Source organism: Mobula hypostoma, chromosome 4 (assembly GCF_963921235.1).
Source record: "Mobula hypostoma chromosome 4, sMobHyp1.1, whole genome shotgun sequence".
In the NCBI taxonomy this organism is placed as follows: domain Eukaryota; kingdom Metazoa; phylum Chordata; class Chondrichthyes; order Myliobatiformes; family Myliobatidae; genus Mobula; species Mobula hypostoma.
The window spans coordinates 203078757-203097768 of NC_086100.1; the positions used below are offsets into that span (position 1 = coordinate 203078757).

The following is a 19012-nucleotide window of genomic DNA, read 5'->3' on the forward strand; positions in this document are numbered from 1 at the left end:
TTGAGTGAACTTGGCCTTTTCTCCTTGGGAGCGATGGAGGATGAGAGGCGACTTGATAGAGGTATAAAAGATGATGAGAAGTATTGATTGTGTGGATAGTCAGGGGCTTTTTCCCAGGGTTGAAATGGCTGCCACAAGAGGGCACAGGTTTAAGGTGCTTGGAAGTAGGTACAGAGGAGATGTCAGGGGTAAGTTTTTTACACAGAGAGTGGTGAGTGCGTGGAATGGGCTGCTAGCGACAGTGGTGGAGGTGGATACGATAGAGTCTGTTAAGAGACTTTTGGATAGGTACATGGAGCTTAGAAAAATAGAGGGCTATGGGTGACCCTAAGTACTTTCTGAAGTAAGTACATGTTCGGTACAGCATCGTGGGCCGAAGGGCCTGTATTGTGCTGTAGTTTTTCTGTTTCTGGGAGTGCCTCAAAGAATGAATGATGGTTAAACATTAGAACCCCAAAGGGCCCCTCCAGTTCCCCCCTCCCATGCACAAACAGCAGCAAGGCAACGTTGTCCCCCTCCCCTACCAGCAAAGAAAGCATCTGTGCCCTCCACCAAGCACTCAGGCATGCAGCAAAGCAACAATAAAGACACAGACTTGCAGTAACCAAAGACTACTTGTTCACCCAGTAATTCGACATACCACAGGCTCACTCTCCCTGATAAGGGAAAAAGGGTTGTCTCCATTTCACCGCGAGAGGGGAGACATAACAAACGACTCACTGATTTATGATGTTAAAAATCTGTTGTGTCGCTTTTTCCGAGTTCTGCGCCTGGAGAGTCGGCCCCAGGGCCTAGGTCTCAGATCAGACAGTCCACAGCAGCAACCCACTGCTTCTGATATCCCGTGTTCTCCTGCAACGTCTCAGTTGGGGGCACCAGCCTCGAATAGACCCTTCTCCTGAGCCACGAAAATCCGGCACCCAGCAGGCGTGCTAGTCTTTCAGGCCACGTCCTTGGGATATCAAAGAGCGGCTGGTCGTGAGGCTGTGAGAGTGTGTCCCATCTGGCAAAGAACCAAATTTAGAGTGAAACTCCAGGTCAGGGTTTTCAAAAGAACCTTGAAAAGGAAAAAAAGAGATATCAAAGATAGAAATAAAGCTGTTTCCAAAGATGCAAGCAAAAGAGGCACCATTTAGCACCATCTCAGATTCCTTCCGAACTCCCTGTATTCTGTTTTCAGGACCTCCTCCCTTTTTCTGCCTATGTCATTGGTACCAATATTTACCACGACCTCTGGATGCTCACCCTCCCTTTTCAGGATATTGTGGATGGGTTCAGAAACATCACGGCCCCTGGCACCTGGGGGGCAAACTACCATCCGTATCTCCTTCTCATGTCCACAGAATCGCCTGTTGCCGTAACTATAGAATTCCCTATTGTTGCTGCCACCCTGTTCAGTTTCGTGCCCATCTGAGCCACAGGGCCAGACTCAGGGCCACTCTTGCTTTCCCCAGGTAGGCTGCCCCCCCAGCGGTATTCAAAGTGACCAACTTACTGTTGAGGCAGATGGCCTCGGGTACTCTCCACTCTCTGACCATCTCTCTTCTCTCTCTTGAAAGTCACCCATTTATCTGTCTCCTGTAACCTTGGGGTGACTTCCTCTGTAGCTGTTGTCTATCTCCTCTTCACTTTCCCTAATAAGCCGCAGGTCATCAAGCTGCAGTTTCCATTTCTTTCTCACCGTCTCTAAGGAGTTGCTTCTCGATACACCTGGCACAGATATGGCCGTCGGGGGGGGGGGGCTGCCTTAATGACTGTCGCCCGGTAGCACTCACATCGACAGTGATGAAATGCGTCGAGAGGTTGCTCATGACTAGACTGAACTCCTGCCTCAGCAAGGACCTGGACCCATTGCAATTTGCCTATCGCCACAATAGGTCAACGGCAGATGCAATCTCCATGGCTCTTCACACGGCTTTAGACCACCTAGACAACACAAACACCTATGTCAAGATGCTGTTTTTCGACTGTAACTCAGCACTTAATACCATCATTCCCACAATCCTAATTGAGAAATTGTAGAACCTGGGCCTCTGTACCTCCCTCTGTAATTGGATCCTTGACTTCCTAACCAGAAGACAACAGTCTGTGTGAATTGGTGATAACATATCCTCTTCGCTGACGATCAACACTGGTACACCTGCTCACTGCTCTACTCTCTGTATACACATGACTGTGTGGCTAGGCATAGCTCAAACGCCATCTACAAATTTGCTGACGATACAACTACTGTTGGTGGAATCTCAGGTGGTGACGAGAGGGCGTACAGGAGTGAGATATGCCAACTAGTGGAGTGGTGTCGCAACAACAACCTGGCACTCAACGTCAGTAAGATGAAAGAGCTGATTGTGGACTTCAGGAAGGGTAAGACAAAGGAACACATACCAATCCTCATAGAGGGATCAGGAGTAGGGAGATGAGCAGTTTCAAGTTCCTGGGTGTCAAGATCTCTGAGGATCTAACCTGGTCCCAACACACTGATGTAGTTATAAAGAAGGCAAGACAGCATCTATACTTTATTAGGAGTTTGAAGCGATTTGGCATGTCAATAAATACGCTCAAAAACTTCTATAGTTGTACTGTGGAGAGCATTCTGACAGGCTGCATCACTGTCTGGTATGGAGAGGGCTACTGCACAGAACTATAAAAAGCTGCAGAAGGTTGTAAATTTAGTCAGCTCCATCTTGGGCACTAGCCTGCAAAGTACCCAGGACATCTTTAGGAAGCGGTGTCTCAGAAAGGCAGCATCCATTATTAAGGTCCCCCAGCACCCAGGGCATGCCCTTTTCTCACTGTTACCATCAGGTAGGAGGTACAGAAGCCTGAAGGCACACACTCAGCGATTCAGGAACAGCTTCTTCCCCTCTGGCATCCGATTCCTAAATGGGCATTGAAGCTTTGGACAGTACCTCACTTTTTTTTTATATACATTATTTCTGTTTTTTGCACTTTTTAAAATCTATTCAATATACACATACAGTAATTGATTTACTTATTATTATTATTATTTTATTTATTATTATGTTTTCCTCTTCTATATTATGTATAGCATTGAACCGCTGCTGCTAAGTTAACAAATTTCACGTCACATGCTGGTGTTAATAAACCTGATTCTGATCCTGATTCAGTATTCTGATTCTGATTCTGATTCTGAACCCTTCCTGTAACCTATGGACTCACTTTCAAGGGCTCGTCATCTCATGTTCTTGATATTTATTGCCTTTTCTTTTTGGATTTTCACAGTTTGTTACCTTTTGCATAATGATTGTCAGACCTGTTTGTGGCGGTCTCTCATTGACTTTTTTCTGTGTTTCTTGTATTTACTGTGAATATCCACAAATAAACAAATCTTGTATGCAGTAACATATATGGATTTTGATAATAAGTTTACTTTGAACTTCCCTGACTGTGACTATAACATACGAGGAGCAGATAGGGAGACAGATTCTGGAACGGTGCAATACTAATAGCGTTGTTGTGATGGGAAATTTTAACTTTCCTAATATTGATTGGCGTCTCCTTCGTGCAGGGGTTTTAGCTGGGGTGGAGTTTGTTAGGTGTGTTCGGGAAGGTTTCCTGACGCAATATGTAGATAAGCCAACGAGAGGACAGGCTGTACTTGATCTGATTTTGGGAAATGAACCTGGTCAGGTGTCAGGTCTCTCATTGGGAGAGAATTGTGGAGATAATGACCTCAACTCTGTCTACTACACCATAGAGCTGCTGAGGGATAGGAGCAGACAATTTGGGAAAACATTGAATTCAGGTAGGGAGAAATATGGGCTATTAAGCTGGAGGTGCAGCTCGATGACCTTTGTCTGGTGAAGGGAGAGTGAGGAGATGATAGAGAGGAGCTAAAGGCAGGTGGTCACACTGGGGCCTCGGGAGTCAGATAAGTGGGTCACAGTCAGGAGAGGAAAGGGGAAGAGTCAGGTACTAGAGAGTACCCCTATGGCTGTTTGAGTACTGTTGGGAGAGACAGCCTACCTGGGGAAGCAACAGTGGCGTGCCTCTGGCACAGATTCTGGCTCTATGGCTCAGAAGGGTAGGGAAAGGAAGAGGAAGGCAGTAGTGACAGGGGACTCTATAGTTAGGGGGTCAGACAGGCGCTTCTGTGGACACAGGAAAGAAACGCGGATGGTAGTTAGCCTCCCAGGTGCCAAGGTCCAGGATGTTTCAGATCGCGTCCACGATATCCTGGAGTGGGAGGGAGAACAGCCAGAGGTCGTGGTACATATTGATACCAACGATATAGGTAGGAAAGGGAGGAGGTCCTAAAAACACAATACAGAGAGTTAGGAAAGAAGTTGAGAAGCAGGACCTCAAAGGTAGTAATCTTGGGATTACTGCCTGTGCCAGGTGACAGTGAGTATAGGAATAGAGTGAGGTGGAGGATAAATGCGTGGCTGAGGGATTGGAGCAGGGGGCAGGGATTCAGATTTCTGGATCACTGGGACCTCTTTTGGGGCAGGTGTGACCTGTACAAAAAGGACGGGTTGCACTTGAATCCCAGGGGGACCAATATCCTGGCGGGGAGGTTTGCTAAGGCTTTTGGGCAGAGTTTAAACTAAAATTGCTGGGGGTGGGAACCAAACTGAAGTGCCGGAAGAAGTGGCAGTTGGCTCACAAATAGAGAAAGCTTGGAGACAGTATGAAGGGGAGGATAGGCAGGTGATAGAGAAGAGATACGCTCAGTCCGATAGTTTGACATGTTTCTATTTTAATGCGAGGAGTATCATGAGTAAAGCAATGAGCTTAGAGTGTGGATCAGCACTTGGAGCTGTGATGTTGTAGCCATTACAGAGACTTGGATGGTGCAGGGGCAGTAATGGTTACTGAGAGTGCCAGACTTTAGGTGTTTCAGAAAGGACAGGGAGGGAGGCAAATGAAGTGGGGCGTGGCACTGTTGATCAGAGATAGTGTCACGGCTATGGAAAAGGAGGAGGTCATGGAGGGGTTGTCTACGGAGTCTCTGTGGGTGGAGGTTAGGAATAGGAAGGGGTCAACTGGGTGTTTTTTATAGACCGCACAATAGTAACAGGGACATCGAGGAACAGATTGAATGGCGGAGCAGACTTGATGGGCCAGATGGCCTAATTCTGCTCCTGTGTCTTATGGTCTTATGGTTGTAGATGGTTCGTATTCTGCATGGACGTTGGAGACCAGGGGTGTTCCATAAAGATCTCTTCTGGGCCCCCTCCTCTTTGTGATTTTTAGAAATGACCTGGATGAAAAAGTACAAGGGTGGGTTCATAAGTTAGTAAGGGTGGTTCATTTTGGTAGGTCAAATTTGAAGACAGAGTATAATATAAATGGCGAGACTCTTGGCAGTGTGGAGGATCTGAGAGATCTTGGGATCCATGTCAATAGGACCCTCAAAGCTGCTGCGCAGGTTGAGTGTTGTTAAGAAGGTGTGTGGTGTGTTGGCATTATTCAACTGTGGGATTGAGTTCAAGAGCTCTGAGGTAATGTTGTGACTATATTGAACCTTGGTCAGACCCCACTTGGAGTACAGTGTTCAGTTCTGGTCACAGGAAGGATGTGGATACTATAGAGAGTGTAGAGGAGATCTACAAGGATGTTGCCTGGATTGGGGAGCATGCCTTGTGAGAATAGGTTGAGTATACTTTACCTTTTCTCCTTGGAGCGACGGAGGATGACAGGTGACCTGATAGAGGTGTATAAGATGATGAGAGGCATTGATTGTGTGGATAGTCAGAGGCTTTTTCCCAGGGCTGAAATGGCTGCCACAAGAAGACACAGGTTTAAGGTGCTTGGAAATGGGTACCGAGGGGATGTCAGGGGTAAACATTTCACACAGAGAGTGGTGGGTGCGTGAAATGCCCTGCCAGCGGCATTGGTGGAAGCAGATACAATAGGGTCTTTTACAAGCCTCCGAGGTGGGTACATGGAGCTTAGAAAAATAGACGGCTATGCGCTAGGGAAACCCTAAGCAGGCTGTAGAGTAAGTTACACGTCAGCAGAACATTGTGGGCCGAAGGGCCTGTAATGTACTGTAAATTTCTATGTTCTATGTTTCTCACGGCACGTTGCTCCTTCAGTTTCCCTGTTTTATTGCTGTCCATTTTTCTCTAACTTCCTCAATCCTGAAAGAAAGCTGCAGCTTCTGGAGAGACATGATCGGTAACAATATATCTGTGAGAATAGACTTAGGCTGAGAAACCAATTACGAAGCCAAATGAAAAAAATCTGCATTAATTCCCAGAGCTTAGAATGTTGTGTCATTCCTTTTCTCTTGAACTGTGCAAATGTTATTGTGACGATTGTCTTTCACCCTCAGCTCGGAATTGTATCCGGTTGCAAGTACTGGAACTGGATCATGTGACTGAAATAAACCAGGAGGTAGCAGCAGAAGTTTGTCGAGAGGGTCTAAAAGGATTAGAAATGCTGGTACTGACATCAACCCCAGTCACACCGAAAGCTTTGTTACATTTTAACAGTAAGTATATTTGTTCTTGGATGCAATTACTACATTTTACGTAAGCAGACTATTCATAAGATCATAAGATATAGGAGCAGATGTAGGCCATTCGGCCCATTGAGTCTGCTCTGCCATTCAGATATGGGTTGATGCAATTCTTCCAGTCATCCCCACTCCCCTGCCTTCTCCCCATACCCTTTGATGCCCTGGCTAATCAAGAACCTATCTATCTCTGCCTTAAACGCACGCAATGACTTGGCCTCCACAGCTGCTCGTGGCAACAAATTCCACAGATTTACCACCTTCTGACTAAAGTAATTTCTCCGCATCTCTGTTCTAAATGGATATCCTTCAATCCTGAAGTCGTGCCCTCTTGTCCTAGAATCCCCTACCATGGGAAATAACTTCGCCATATCTAATCTGTTTAGGCCTTTTAACATTCGGAATGTTTCTATGAGATCCCCTCTCATTCTCCTGAACTCCAGGGAATACAGCCCAAGAGCTGCCAGATGTTCCTCATACAGTAACCCTTTCATTTCTGGAATCGTTCTCGTGAATCTTCTCTGAACCATCTCCAATGTCAGTATATCCTTTTTAAAATAAGGAGCCCAAAACTGCACACAGTACTCCAAGTGTGGTCTCACGAGTGCCTTATAGAGCCTCAACATCACATTCCTGCTCTTATATTCTGTATCTCTAGAAATGTATACCAACATTGCATTTGCCTTCTTCACAACCGACTCAACCTGGAGGTTAACCTTAAGGGTATCCTGCATAAGGACTCTCAAGTCACTTTGCATTTCTGCATTTTGAAATCTTTCCCCATCTAAATAATGGTATGTTCGTTTATTTTTTCCACCAGTGTGCATGACCATACACTTTCCAACATTGTATTTCATTTGCCACTTCTTTGCCCATTTCCCTAAACTGTCTAACTGTGTCTGCAGGCTCTCTGTTTCCTCAACACTACCCACTCCTCCACCTATCTTTTGTATCATCGTCAAATTTAGCCACAAATCCATTAATCCCACAATCCAAATGATTAACATACATCTTAAAAAGCAGCGGTCCCAACACTGACCCCTGTGGAACTCCACTGGTAACCGGCAGCCACCCAGAATAGGATCCCTTTATTCCCAGTCCCTGTTTCCTGCTGATCAGCCAATGCTCCACTCATGCTAGTAACTTCCCTGTAATTCCATGGGCTCTTATCTTGCTAAACAGCCTCATGTGCAGCACCTTGTCAAAGGCCTTCTGAAAATCCAAGTACACCACATCTACTGCATCTCCTTTGTCTACCCTGCTTGTAATTTCCTCAAAAAATTGTAGTAGTTTGTTCAGGCTGGATTTTCCTTTCAGGAAACCATGCTGTCTTTGGCCTATCTTGTCATGTGCCTCCATGTACTCTGTAATCTCATCCCTAACAATCGATTCCAACAACTTCCCAACCACTGATGTCAGGCTAACAGGTCTATAGTTTCCTTTCTGCTGCCTCCCACCCTTCTTAAATAGCGGAGTAACATTTGCAATTTTCCAGTCATCCGGTACAATGCCAGAATCTTGATTCTGAAAGAGCATTGTTAATGCCTCCGCAAACTCTCCAGCTACTTCCTTCAGAATCCAAGGGTGCATTCCATCAGGTCCAGCAGATTTATCCATTCTCAGACGATTAAGTTTCCTGAGCACCTTCTAAGTCGTAATTTTCACTGCACATACTTCACTTCCACTTTATTCATAGTAAAGTTATTATTGTCACATGTCCCTGCCTGGATTAGTGAGCATTTCTTATGAGGCTATGTTGAGCAAGCTGGGGCTTTTGATGGCTTTGTTGCAAAGTTTTCAGATAATATGAAGATAGGTGGACGGGCAGGTAGTTTTGAGGAAGTAGAGAGGCTACAGAAGGACTTAGATGAATTAAGAGAATGGGCAAAGAAATGGCAGATGGAATACGGTGTCAGGAAGTGTATGGTCATGTACTTTGGTAATAAAGGAAATAAAAGTATTGACTATTTTCTAAATGAAGAGAAAATACAACATACTGAGGTGTAAAGGGACTTGGAGGCTTTCTGCAGGATTCCCTAAAGGTCAATTTGTAGGTTAAGTCAACAGTCAGGAAGATAAATGTGATGTTGGCTTCATTTCAAGAGGACTAGAATATAAAAGCAACATGTAATGTTGAGACTTTATAAAGCATGGTGAGGCCCATTATTGGTGTATTGTGAGCAGTTTTAGGCCTATTATCTTAGAAAGGATATGCTGAAACTGGAGAGAATTCAGAGGAGGTTCACGAAAATGATTCCAAGAATGAATGCCTTGTCATATGAAGAGTGCTTGATGGCTCTGGGCCTGTACTCACTAGAACTCAGAAGAATGAGGGGTGATCTGATTGAAACCTATCAAAGTGTGAAAGGCCTTGATAGAGGGTGGATGTGGCAAGAATGTTTCCAATGGCGGGAGAGTCTAAGACCAGAGGACACAGCCTCAGAATAGAGGGGTGATGTTTTAGAATGGAGATGTGAAAGAATTTCTTTAGCCAGGTGGTGAATCTGTGGAATTCATTGCCACAAGTGACTGGGGAGGCCAAGTATTTATGTATGTTTAAGGCAGAGGTTGCTAGATTGTTAATTGGTCAGAGCATGAAGGCAGGAGATAGGGACTGAGAAAAAACGGATGAACAGTGATGAAACTTGAGATGTGAGAGAATAGGACCAAATCAAGTGTGACAGTGGAAAAGTGTGTATGGAACCGGAGGAATAGCAGAGGTACTTAATGAATATTTTGCTTCAGTATTCACTACAGAAAAAGATCTTGGCAATTGTAGGGATGACTTACAGCAGACTGAAAAGCTTGAGCATACAGACATTCAGAAAGAGGATGTGCTGGAGTTTTTGGAAAGCATCAAGTTGGGTAAGTCACCGGGACCGGATGAGATGTAGCCCAGGCTACTGTGGGAGGCGAGGGAGGAGATTGCTGAGCCTCTGGCGATAATCTTTGCATCATCAATGGGGACGGGAGAGGTTCTGGAGTATTGGAGGGTTGCAGATGTTCCCTTATTCAAGAAAGGGAGTAGAGCTAGCCCAGGAAATTATAGACCAGTTAGTCTTACTTCAGTGGTTGGTAAGTTGATGAAAAAGATCCTGAGAGGCAGGATTTATGAACATTTGGAGAGGCAAAATACTGAGGGGACCTTGCTTTGTATATGCAGAATTGGCTTCCTCACAGTAGGCAAAGGGGAGTTGTAGACAGGTCATGGAGGTCGGTGACCAGTGGTGTGTCTTGGGGATCTGTTCTGGGACCCCTTCTCTTCTTGATTTTTATAAATTACCTGGATGAGGCCGTGGAGGGATGGGTTAATAAATTTGCTGATGACACAAAGGATGGGGGTGTCGTGAATAGTGTGGAGGGCTGTCAGAGGTTACAGAGGGACATTAACAGGATGCAAAACTGGGCTGAAAAGTGGCAGATGGAGTTAACCCAGATAAGTGTGAGGTGGTTCATTTTGGTAGGTTAAATTTGAAGACAGAATATAATATAAATGGCAAGACTCTTGGCAGTGTGGAGGATCTGAGAGATCTTGTGGTCCGTGTCGATATGACACTCAAAGCTGCTGCACAGGTTGACAGTGTTGTTAAGAAGGCCTATGCTGTGTGGGCATTAATCAACTGTGGGATTGAGTTTAAGAACCAAGAGGTAATGTTGCAGCTATATAGGACCCTGGTCAGACCCCACTTGGAGTACTGTGTTCACTTCTGGTCGCCTCACTACAGGAAGGATGTGGAAACCATAGAAAGGGTGCAGAGGAGATTTACAAGGCTGTTGCCTGGATTGGGGAGCATGCCTTATGAGAATAGGTTGAGTGAACTCAGCCTTTTCTCCTTGGAGTGGCGGAGGATGAGAGGTGATCTGATAGAGGCGTATAAGATAATGAGAGGCATTGATCGTGTGGATAGTCAGAGGCTTTTTCCCAGGCCTGAAATGGCTAACATGAGAGGGCACCATTTTAAGGTACTTGGAAGTAGATACAGACAGGATGTGAGGAGTAAGTTTTTTATGCTGAGAGTGGTGAGTGTGTGGAAAGGGCTGCCGGCAACAGCGGTGGAGGTGGATACGATAGGGTCTTTTAAGAGACTCCTGGATAGGTACATGGAGCTCAGAAAAATAGAGGGTTATGAGTATCCCTTGGTAATTTCTAAAGTAAGCTCATGTTCGGCACAGCATTGTGCTGCAGGTTTTCTATGTTTCTACGAAATGGTGGAGCAAACGATATGGGCCAAATGGCATAATTCTGCTCCTATATATTATGTTCTTTTGGTCTTATGGTCTTTTCTCCTTGTTGTGAAGGAGAATGAGAGGTGACTTGATTGAGATGTACAGGTGATTCGAGGCATATGAGGAGAATCTTTCCCAGGGTGGAAATGGCTAATGTGAAGGGGCATAACTCTAAGGTGTTGGGTGGAAAGATTAGGGGTGATGTCAGAGGTTAGTTTTATACCGAGGCTGATGTGTGCGTGAAACATGCTCGTGGGTGCTGGTAGTGGTCAAGACATTAGGATGTTTACATCACAGATAAATTAGGGACTCTTAGATAGGTACCTGCATGTTTCTTTCAATGTTTCTTCAGGAAGGGTCTCGGCCTGAAACATCGAGTGTTTGTTCATTATCATTGATGCTGCCTGACCCACTCAGTCCCTCCTGCATTTTGTGTGTTTTGCTTTGGATTTCCAGCATCTGCAGATTCTCTCATGTGTATGATAGGTTCTTGATTGGATATGGCATCAAAGGTTACTGGGAGAAGGCCGGGAAATAGGATTGAGGAGGAGAAAAAAAAGTATCAGCCATGATTGAATGGCTGAATAGACTCAATGGGCCAAATGGCCTAATTCTGCTCCTGTGTCTTATGGTGTTATGATTTTCATCCCACTGCACCATAAGGATCTCTATCCGAATGCACCACCACGCTCTTAATCCCACTGTGCCACCAGGATTTCCATCGCTGTGCTTCACCAGGCTCTCCTTCTCACAGCTCCACTGGCCCAGCATCCCCATGAACCCACAGGATCAGAATTCCACTGCACCACCAGGCTCACCATGCCACTGCTGCGGCAGTATCTCCATCCCAGTGCTCCACCAGTATTTATCCCACCTCTCCACCAGGACTCCATCCCACCTGTCCACTAGAGATCCATCTCTCCACTCCACCAGGGCCTCCATCCCTCCTCTCCACCAGGGATCCATCCCTCCTCTCCACCAGGGCTCCATCCCACTACTCCACCAGGGATCCATCCCTCCTCTCCACCAGGGCTCCATCCCTCCTCTCCACCAGGGCTCCATCCCACTACTCCACCAGGGATCCATCCCACCTCTCCACCAGGGCTCCATCCCTCCTCTCCACCAGGGCCTCCATCCCTACTCCACCAGGGCTCCATCCCACCACTGCACCAGGGCTCCATCCCATCACTGCACCAGGGCTCCATCCCTCCTCTCCACCAGGGCTCCATCCCACCTGTCCACCAGAGATCCATCTCTCCACTCCACCAGGGCCTCCATCCCTACTCCACCAGGGCTCCATCCCACCTGTCCACCAGGGATCCATCCCACCACTCCACCAGGGATCCATCCCTACTCCACCAGGCCTCCATCCCTCCTCTTCACCAGGGCTCCATCCCACTACTCCACCAGGGCCTCCATCTCTGCACTGCACCGGAGCTCCATCCCACCACTGCACCAGGCCTCCATCCCTCCTCTCCACCAGGCCTCCATCCCTCCTCTCCACCAGGGCTCCATCCCACCTCTCCACCAGGGCCTCCGTCCCACCACTCCACCAGGCCTCCATCCCTCCTCTCCACCAGAGCCTCCATCCCTCTACTCCACCAGGGCCTCCATCCCATTGCTGTAGGACACTTGTATGATAAAGATCAACTCTTGACCTTACCTGCTCCAACCTGTGCACATTTGATTGTTTAATTATAATGGGCCCTATTTATTTTACTCCTTCTTTTCTTTACTCACTCTTTGGTTAAGTTAATGTTCAGAAATATACTTCTTTAATATTGTCAGCAATGTGCGATATATGTTATTTTATGCCAACAGGCTGTTGCAGGGCAGTAAATCACACAGCAGTCACACAAACAGGGGTAAAATACACTGTCTTCAATACACCCAATGATTTGGCCTCCACAGTCGCTCGTGGCATCAGATTCCACAGATTTACTGCCCTCTGACTAAAGTAATTTCTCCACATTTCAGTTCTAAAAGGACATTCTTCAATCCTGAAGTCGTGCCCTCTTGTCCTCAGATCCCTTACCATGGGAAGTAACTTTGCCGTATCTAATCTGTTCAGGCCTTTTAACATTCGGAATGTTTCTATGAGATCGTCCCTCATTCTCTTGAACTACAGGGAATACAGCCCAAGAGCTGCCAGACGTTCCTCATATGGTAATCCTGTCATTCCTGAAATCATTCTCGTGAATCTTCTCTGAACCCTGTCCAATGTCAGTATATCTTTTCTAAAATAAGGAGCCCAAAACTGCACACAGTACTCCAAGTGTGGTCTCACGAGTGCCTTAAAGAGCCTCAACATCACATCCCTGCTCTTAAATTCTATACCTCTCGAAATGAATGCCAACATTGCATTCGCCTTCCTCACCACCGACTCAACCTGGAGGTTAACCTTTAGGGTATCCTGCATAAGGACCCCCAAGTCCCTTTGCATCTCTGCATTTTGAATTCTCTCCCCATCTAAATAATAGTCTGCCCATTTATTTCTTCCACCAAAGTGCATGACCATACACTTTCCAACATTGTATTTCATTTGCCACTTCTTTGCCCATTCCCCGAAACTATCTAACTCAGGGGTCCCCAACCTTTTTTGCAGCGCGGACCGTTTAATATTGACAATATTCTTGTGGACCGGCCGATGTGGAGTTGGGGGGGTGGGTGCTAATCACGGCCGGAATGTAGGTGAAACTGTAAGTCACTTATAAGTGGCTAATAATACACTCAATTTCGTTTCTAAAAGGGTTTATCTAATGAATTTAATATTAAACACAGAGCGCATATTTTCCTCCCATGAATATAGTGATAAGTGAATTATTAGTCACTTCTAAGTCAATAGCATCAGAACATTTTAAGTAACATTTGGATATTAAACACACAGCGCATATTTTCCCCGTATGAACATATAAAATCATTGCAACACACCAATATCGCTGAATCAGTGGGAGCCCTGGGCTTGTTTCCCTGCAACAAGACAGTCCTATCGCGGGGTGATGGGAGACAGCGACACTCGAAGGGGGTTCCTTATGTCCAGTCTATTCCGCAATTTAGTTCTCATTGCATTCATTGCAGAAAACCCTGCTTCACAGAGATATGATGTTGGAGATGGAAGCAACGTTTTCAGTGCTTTCGAGGATATTCAGCCTTGACTTTGATCCAGAATGCCGGCAGAGATGTTATGTCAAACATACTTTTCAGCCGGCCATCATTCGCAAGCTCGAGGAGTTGATCTTCTTCCAGCGCTGACATGGATGATTCACCGGGGACATTCACAAATGGGTCACGGACCCATTCCTTTGCACGTCTTGGGTCATTTGTGGTTGGGAACTAACGCTCGAATTCTGTCAACAGCGAAGAGAGGTGATCGCGCACCAGCTGTGAGAAGGACGGTGTAACCTCAGTCTCTCCCAAAATCCCAGCTAATGTTGGGAACATGTCAAATATGCCCCTGTCCACTTGCCGTCCCCACAGTTCCAGTTTGGCTTTGAAAGCAGACACTTTATCTGCCAACTTGAAGACAGTTGTCATTCTCCCCTGAAGTGACAAATTGAGTTCATTGAGCAGGTTGAAGATGTCACACAGATAAGTGAGTTTTGCTATCCACTCCTCGTCACTGAAGTCTGCTGCCAGTGGTGACTTTTTCCTGAAAGAAATCTCTGTAGCTGCTCTCTTAACTCAAAAACCCTGGCCAGGGCTCTCCCCCTTGATAGCCACCTGACTTCAGTGTGTAAGAGAAGGCGTTTGTGCTCTGCATCCATTTCCTCGCAAAGCTGCTCAAACAGACGTGAGTTCAGGGCTTTTGCTCTGATGTGATTGATAACTTCAACAACGTCACTCAATACGCTGTTAAGATCAGGTGACATTTTTCGGCTAGCCAGCATTTCCCTGTGTGTGACACAGTGTGTAGACTGGCATCCAGGAGCAACCTCTGACTTGGGTAGTGAAACCAGACAGTCGTCCAGTCATAGCTGCAGCCCCGTCTGTGCATATTCCAACACAGAATGACCAGTCCAGTTTGCCTGACATGTAGTCATTCAAAGACTTGAATAGTTTTGCCCCAGTTGTGTTAGTTGGCAGCGGCAGTGCACACAACACATCCTCCTGCACATCGTCTTGAAATATATATCGCACATAAACCAGCAGCATTGCCTTGTTGTCGACATCGGTAGACTCGTCGACATGGATAATATACCATGGTGACTTGTTAAGACCGTTCTAACAGCTGTGCGTCGATGTCCTCTGCTATGTCATCGATTCTCCTTCAAACTGTGGTAGCTGAAAGAGAAACCTGTGCCATCTTGTTAGTTGGAGCTTCTCCCGACAGTTCACAGCACATGTCCTTGGCAGCAGGCAGAATCAATTCTTCACCAACAGTGAAAGGCTTCTTAGCCTTAGCAATACGGCCAGCCACTAAGTACGATGCTCTCAGAGCAGCAGCATTTGTGGAGGTGGTGACTCTCAGCACTTGCTTCTCTCCCGCTTGCTCACGTTTTTTCCGCTCAAAAAACTCAGCGGGTTTGTCTTTAAGTGCAGGGTGTTTGGACTCAAGGTGCCGAAGCAGATTAGAGGGCTTCAGTCTCGGCCTCAGCTGTCTCTGTGTTATCATCATCGTTAGGCCTTTTATGTCCCCTACCACCTCTTCCAAAGAGACTCTCAAGCGATGTTTGTTTTTGACTCATACCGACTGATGACCCCGCGTGGGTAATGACCTCACGTGCGCTCAAGGTCAACAGTGGGCGTGACAGGGAATGAGGAAAGGTGCAGTTGACCCATATTGCTTCATATCGCCAAATCACATCGTTTCCTCACGGCCTGGTCGTACATGTCTGCGGCCGGTGGTTGGGGAGCACTGATCTAATTCTCTCTGCAAGCTCTCTGTTTCCTCAACACCACCTGCTCCTCCACCTATCTTTGTATCATTGGCACATTTAGCCACAAATCCCTTCATACCATGGTGCAAATTGTTGACATACATTGTAAAAAGTAACAGTCCCAACGCTGGCCCCTGTGGAACTCCACTGGTAACAGGCAGCCAGCCAGAACAGGATCCCTATGTTCCCACTTTCTGTTTTCTGCCGACCAGCCAATACTCAGCTCATGTTAGTAACTTCCCTGTAATTCCATGGGCTCTTACTAAGCAGCAATATTTTTTTCTTTCTCTCTTTCTCCCTCTGTCCCTCTCACTCTACTCCTTGCCCATCCTCTGGGCTTCCCCCTCCCCCTTTCTTTCTCCCTAGGCCTGCTGTCCCATGATCCTCTCACAATCCTTTTGCCAATCAACTATCCAGCTCTTGGCTCCATCCCTCCCCCTCCCGTCTTCTCCTATCATTTCGGATCTCCCCCTCCCCCTCCCACTTTCAAACCTCTTACTATCTCTTGTTTCAGTTAGTCCTGGCGAAGGGTCTCGGCCCAAAACGTGGACTGTATCTCTTCCTATAGATGCTGCCTGGCCTGCTGCATTCACACTATATCTACTGATCTTTCTTCATCAATGTGTTTAGTCACATCCTCAAAAAAATTCAATCAGGCTCATAAGGCACGACCTGCCTTTCCCAAAGCCATGCTGACTATTCCTAATCATATTATACCTCTCCAAATTTTCATAAATCCTGCCTTTCAGGATCTTCTCCATCCGCTCATGCCATTGTAATTTCCTTTATTCCACTGAAATACCGACACATTAGATTGTATTTTCCCTCTCAAATTTCAAAGTGAACTCGATCATATTGTGATCACTGTTCCCTAAGTGTTCCTTAACCTTAATCTCTCTTATCACCTCTGGATCATTGCACAACACCCAATCTAGCACAGCCGATCCTGTAGTGGGCTCAACAATAAGCTGTTAGCATGTGTTTGTTTCTCACCATTGGGGTATCGGAAACTCAATGGAATAGGTTTAAGATGGGAATCGGAAGGTTTGAAAGGTATCTGTAAAAGTAAAATTTTCACACAAAATATAGTTGGTATATGGAATGAGCTGCTAAAGGAGACAGTGGAAGCAGTTATGAGGCATCTGAACAGGTACTTGAATGAGCAAGACATGGGGTTTATGGAATTAACGGCAGCAGGATAAGTGTGGACTTCAACCCAGACAGTGTGAAGTGGCTCATTTCGGTAGGTCCAATTTGAAGACAGAATATAATATAAATGGTAAGACTCTTGGCGGTGTGGAGTATCTGAGAGATCATGGTGTCCGTGTCGATAGGACACTCAAAGCTGCTGCACAGCTTGACAGTGTTGCTAAGAAAGCGTATGGTGTGTTGTCACTTATCAACCGTGGGACTGAGTTTAAGAGCTGTGAGGTAATGTTACAGCTATATAAGGCCTTGGTCAGACCCCACTTGGAGTACTGTGTCAGTTCTGGTCACCTCACTACAGGAAGGATGTGGATACTATAGAGAGAGTGCAGAGGAGAATTACAGGGATGTTGGCTGGATTGGAGAGCATATCTTATGAGAATAGAAACATAGAAAACCTACAGCACAATACAGGCCCTTCGGCCCACAAAGCTGTGCCAAACATGTCCTTGCCTGAGAAATTACCTAGGCTTACCCATAGTCCTCTATTTTTCTGAGCTCCAAGTACCTGTACAGGAGTTTCTTAAAAGACCCTATGGTATCCGCCTCCACCACCGTCGCCGGCAGCCCATTCCATGCACTCACCACTCTCTGTGTAAAAAAAATAACCCTGACATCTCATCTGTACCTACTTCCAAGCACCTTAAAACTGTGCCCTCTCATGCCAGCCATTCCAGCCCTGGGAAAAAGCCACTGACTATCCACATGATCAATACCTCTCATCATCTTGTACACCTCTATCAGGTCACCTCTTATCCTCCATCGCTCCAAGGAAAACAGGCTGAGTTCACTCAACCTATTCTCACAAGGCATGCTCCCCAATCCAGGCAACATCCTTGTAAATCTCCTCTGCACCCTTTCTATGGTTTCCACATCCTTCCTGTAGTGAGGCGACTAGAACTGAGCACAGTACTCCAAGTGGGGTCTGACCAGGGTCCTATATAGCTGCAACATTACCTCTCGGCTTTTAAACTCCATCCCACGATTGATGAAGGCCAATGCACCGTATGCTTTCTTAACCACAGAGTCAATCTGCACACCAGCTTTGAGTGTCCTATGGACTCAGACCCCAAGATCCCTCCGATCCTCCACACTGCCAAGAGTCTCACCATTAATACTATATTCTGCCATCATATTTGACCTACCAAAATGAATCACCTCACACTTATCTGGGTTGAATTCCATCTGCCACTTCTCAGCCCAGTTTTGTATCCTATCAATGTCCCGCTATAACCTCTGACAGCCCTCCACATGATCCACAACACCCCCAACCTTTGTGTCATCAGCAAAGCTACTAACCCATCCTTCCACTTCTTCTTCCAGGTCATTTATAAAAATCACGAAGAGTAAGGGTCCCAGAACAGATCCCTGAGGCACACCACTGGTCACCGTCCTCAATGCAGAATACAACCCATCTACAACCACTCTTTGCCTTCTGTGGGCAAACCAGTTCTGGATCCACAAAGCAATGTCCCCTTGGATCCCATGTCTCCTTACTTTCTCAATAAGTCTTGCATGGGGTACCTTATCAAGTGCCTTGCTGAAATCCATATACACTACATCTACTGCTCTACCTTCATCAATGTGTTTAGTCACATCCTCAAAAAATTCAATCAGGCTCGTAAGACACGACCAGCCTTTGACAAAGCCATGCTGACTATTCCTAATCATATTATGCCTCTCGAAATGTTCATAAATCCTGCCTCTCAGGATCTTCTCCATCAACTTACCAACCACTGAAGTAAGACTCACTGGTCTATAATTTCCTGGGCTATATCTACTCCCTTTCTTGAATAAGGGAACAACATCTACAACCCTCCAATCCTCCGGAACCTCTCCCTTCCCCATTGATGATGCAAAGTTCATTACCAGAGGCTCAGCAATCTCCTCCCTCACCTCCCACAGTAGCCTGGGGTATATCTCATCTGGTCCCGTCGACTTATCCAACTTGATGCTTTCTAAAAGCTCCAGCACATCCTCGTCCTTAATATCTACATGCTCAAGCTTTTCAGTCCGCTGTAAGACATCCCTATAATTGCCAAGATCCTTCTCCATAGTGAATACTGAAGCAAAGTATTCAGTAAGTACCTCTGCTATCTCCTCCAGTTCCATACACACTTTCCCACTGTCACACTTCATTGTTCCTATTCTCTGACATCTTATCCTCTTGCTCTTCACATACTAGTAGAATGCCTTGGGGTTTTCCTTAATCCTGTCC

At 46.2% G+C, this 19012-nt stretch overlaps 1 protein-coding gene across 1 annotated transcript in view; it reads left to right on the forward strand.

The window, feature by feature from the left end:
* The window catches only part of fbxo41 (F-box protein 41), a 281022-nt gene that overhangs the window by 236948 nt on the left and 25062 nt on the right, over positions 1-19012 (forward strand). The window contains exon 11 of the mRNA XM_063047244.1: positions 6302-6460. Within this exon, the coding sequence (XP_062903314.1) occupies positions 6302-6460 (159 nt within the window). The remainder of the gene's footprint in view (positions 1-6301; positions 6461-19012) is intronic.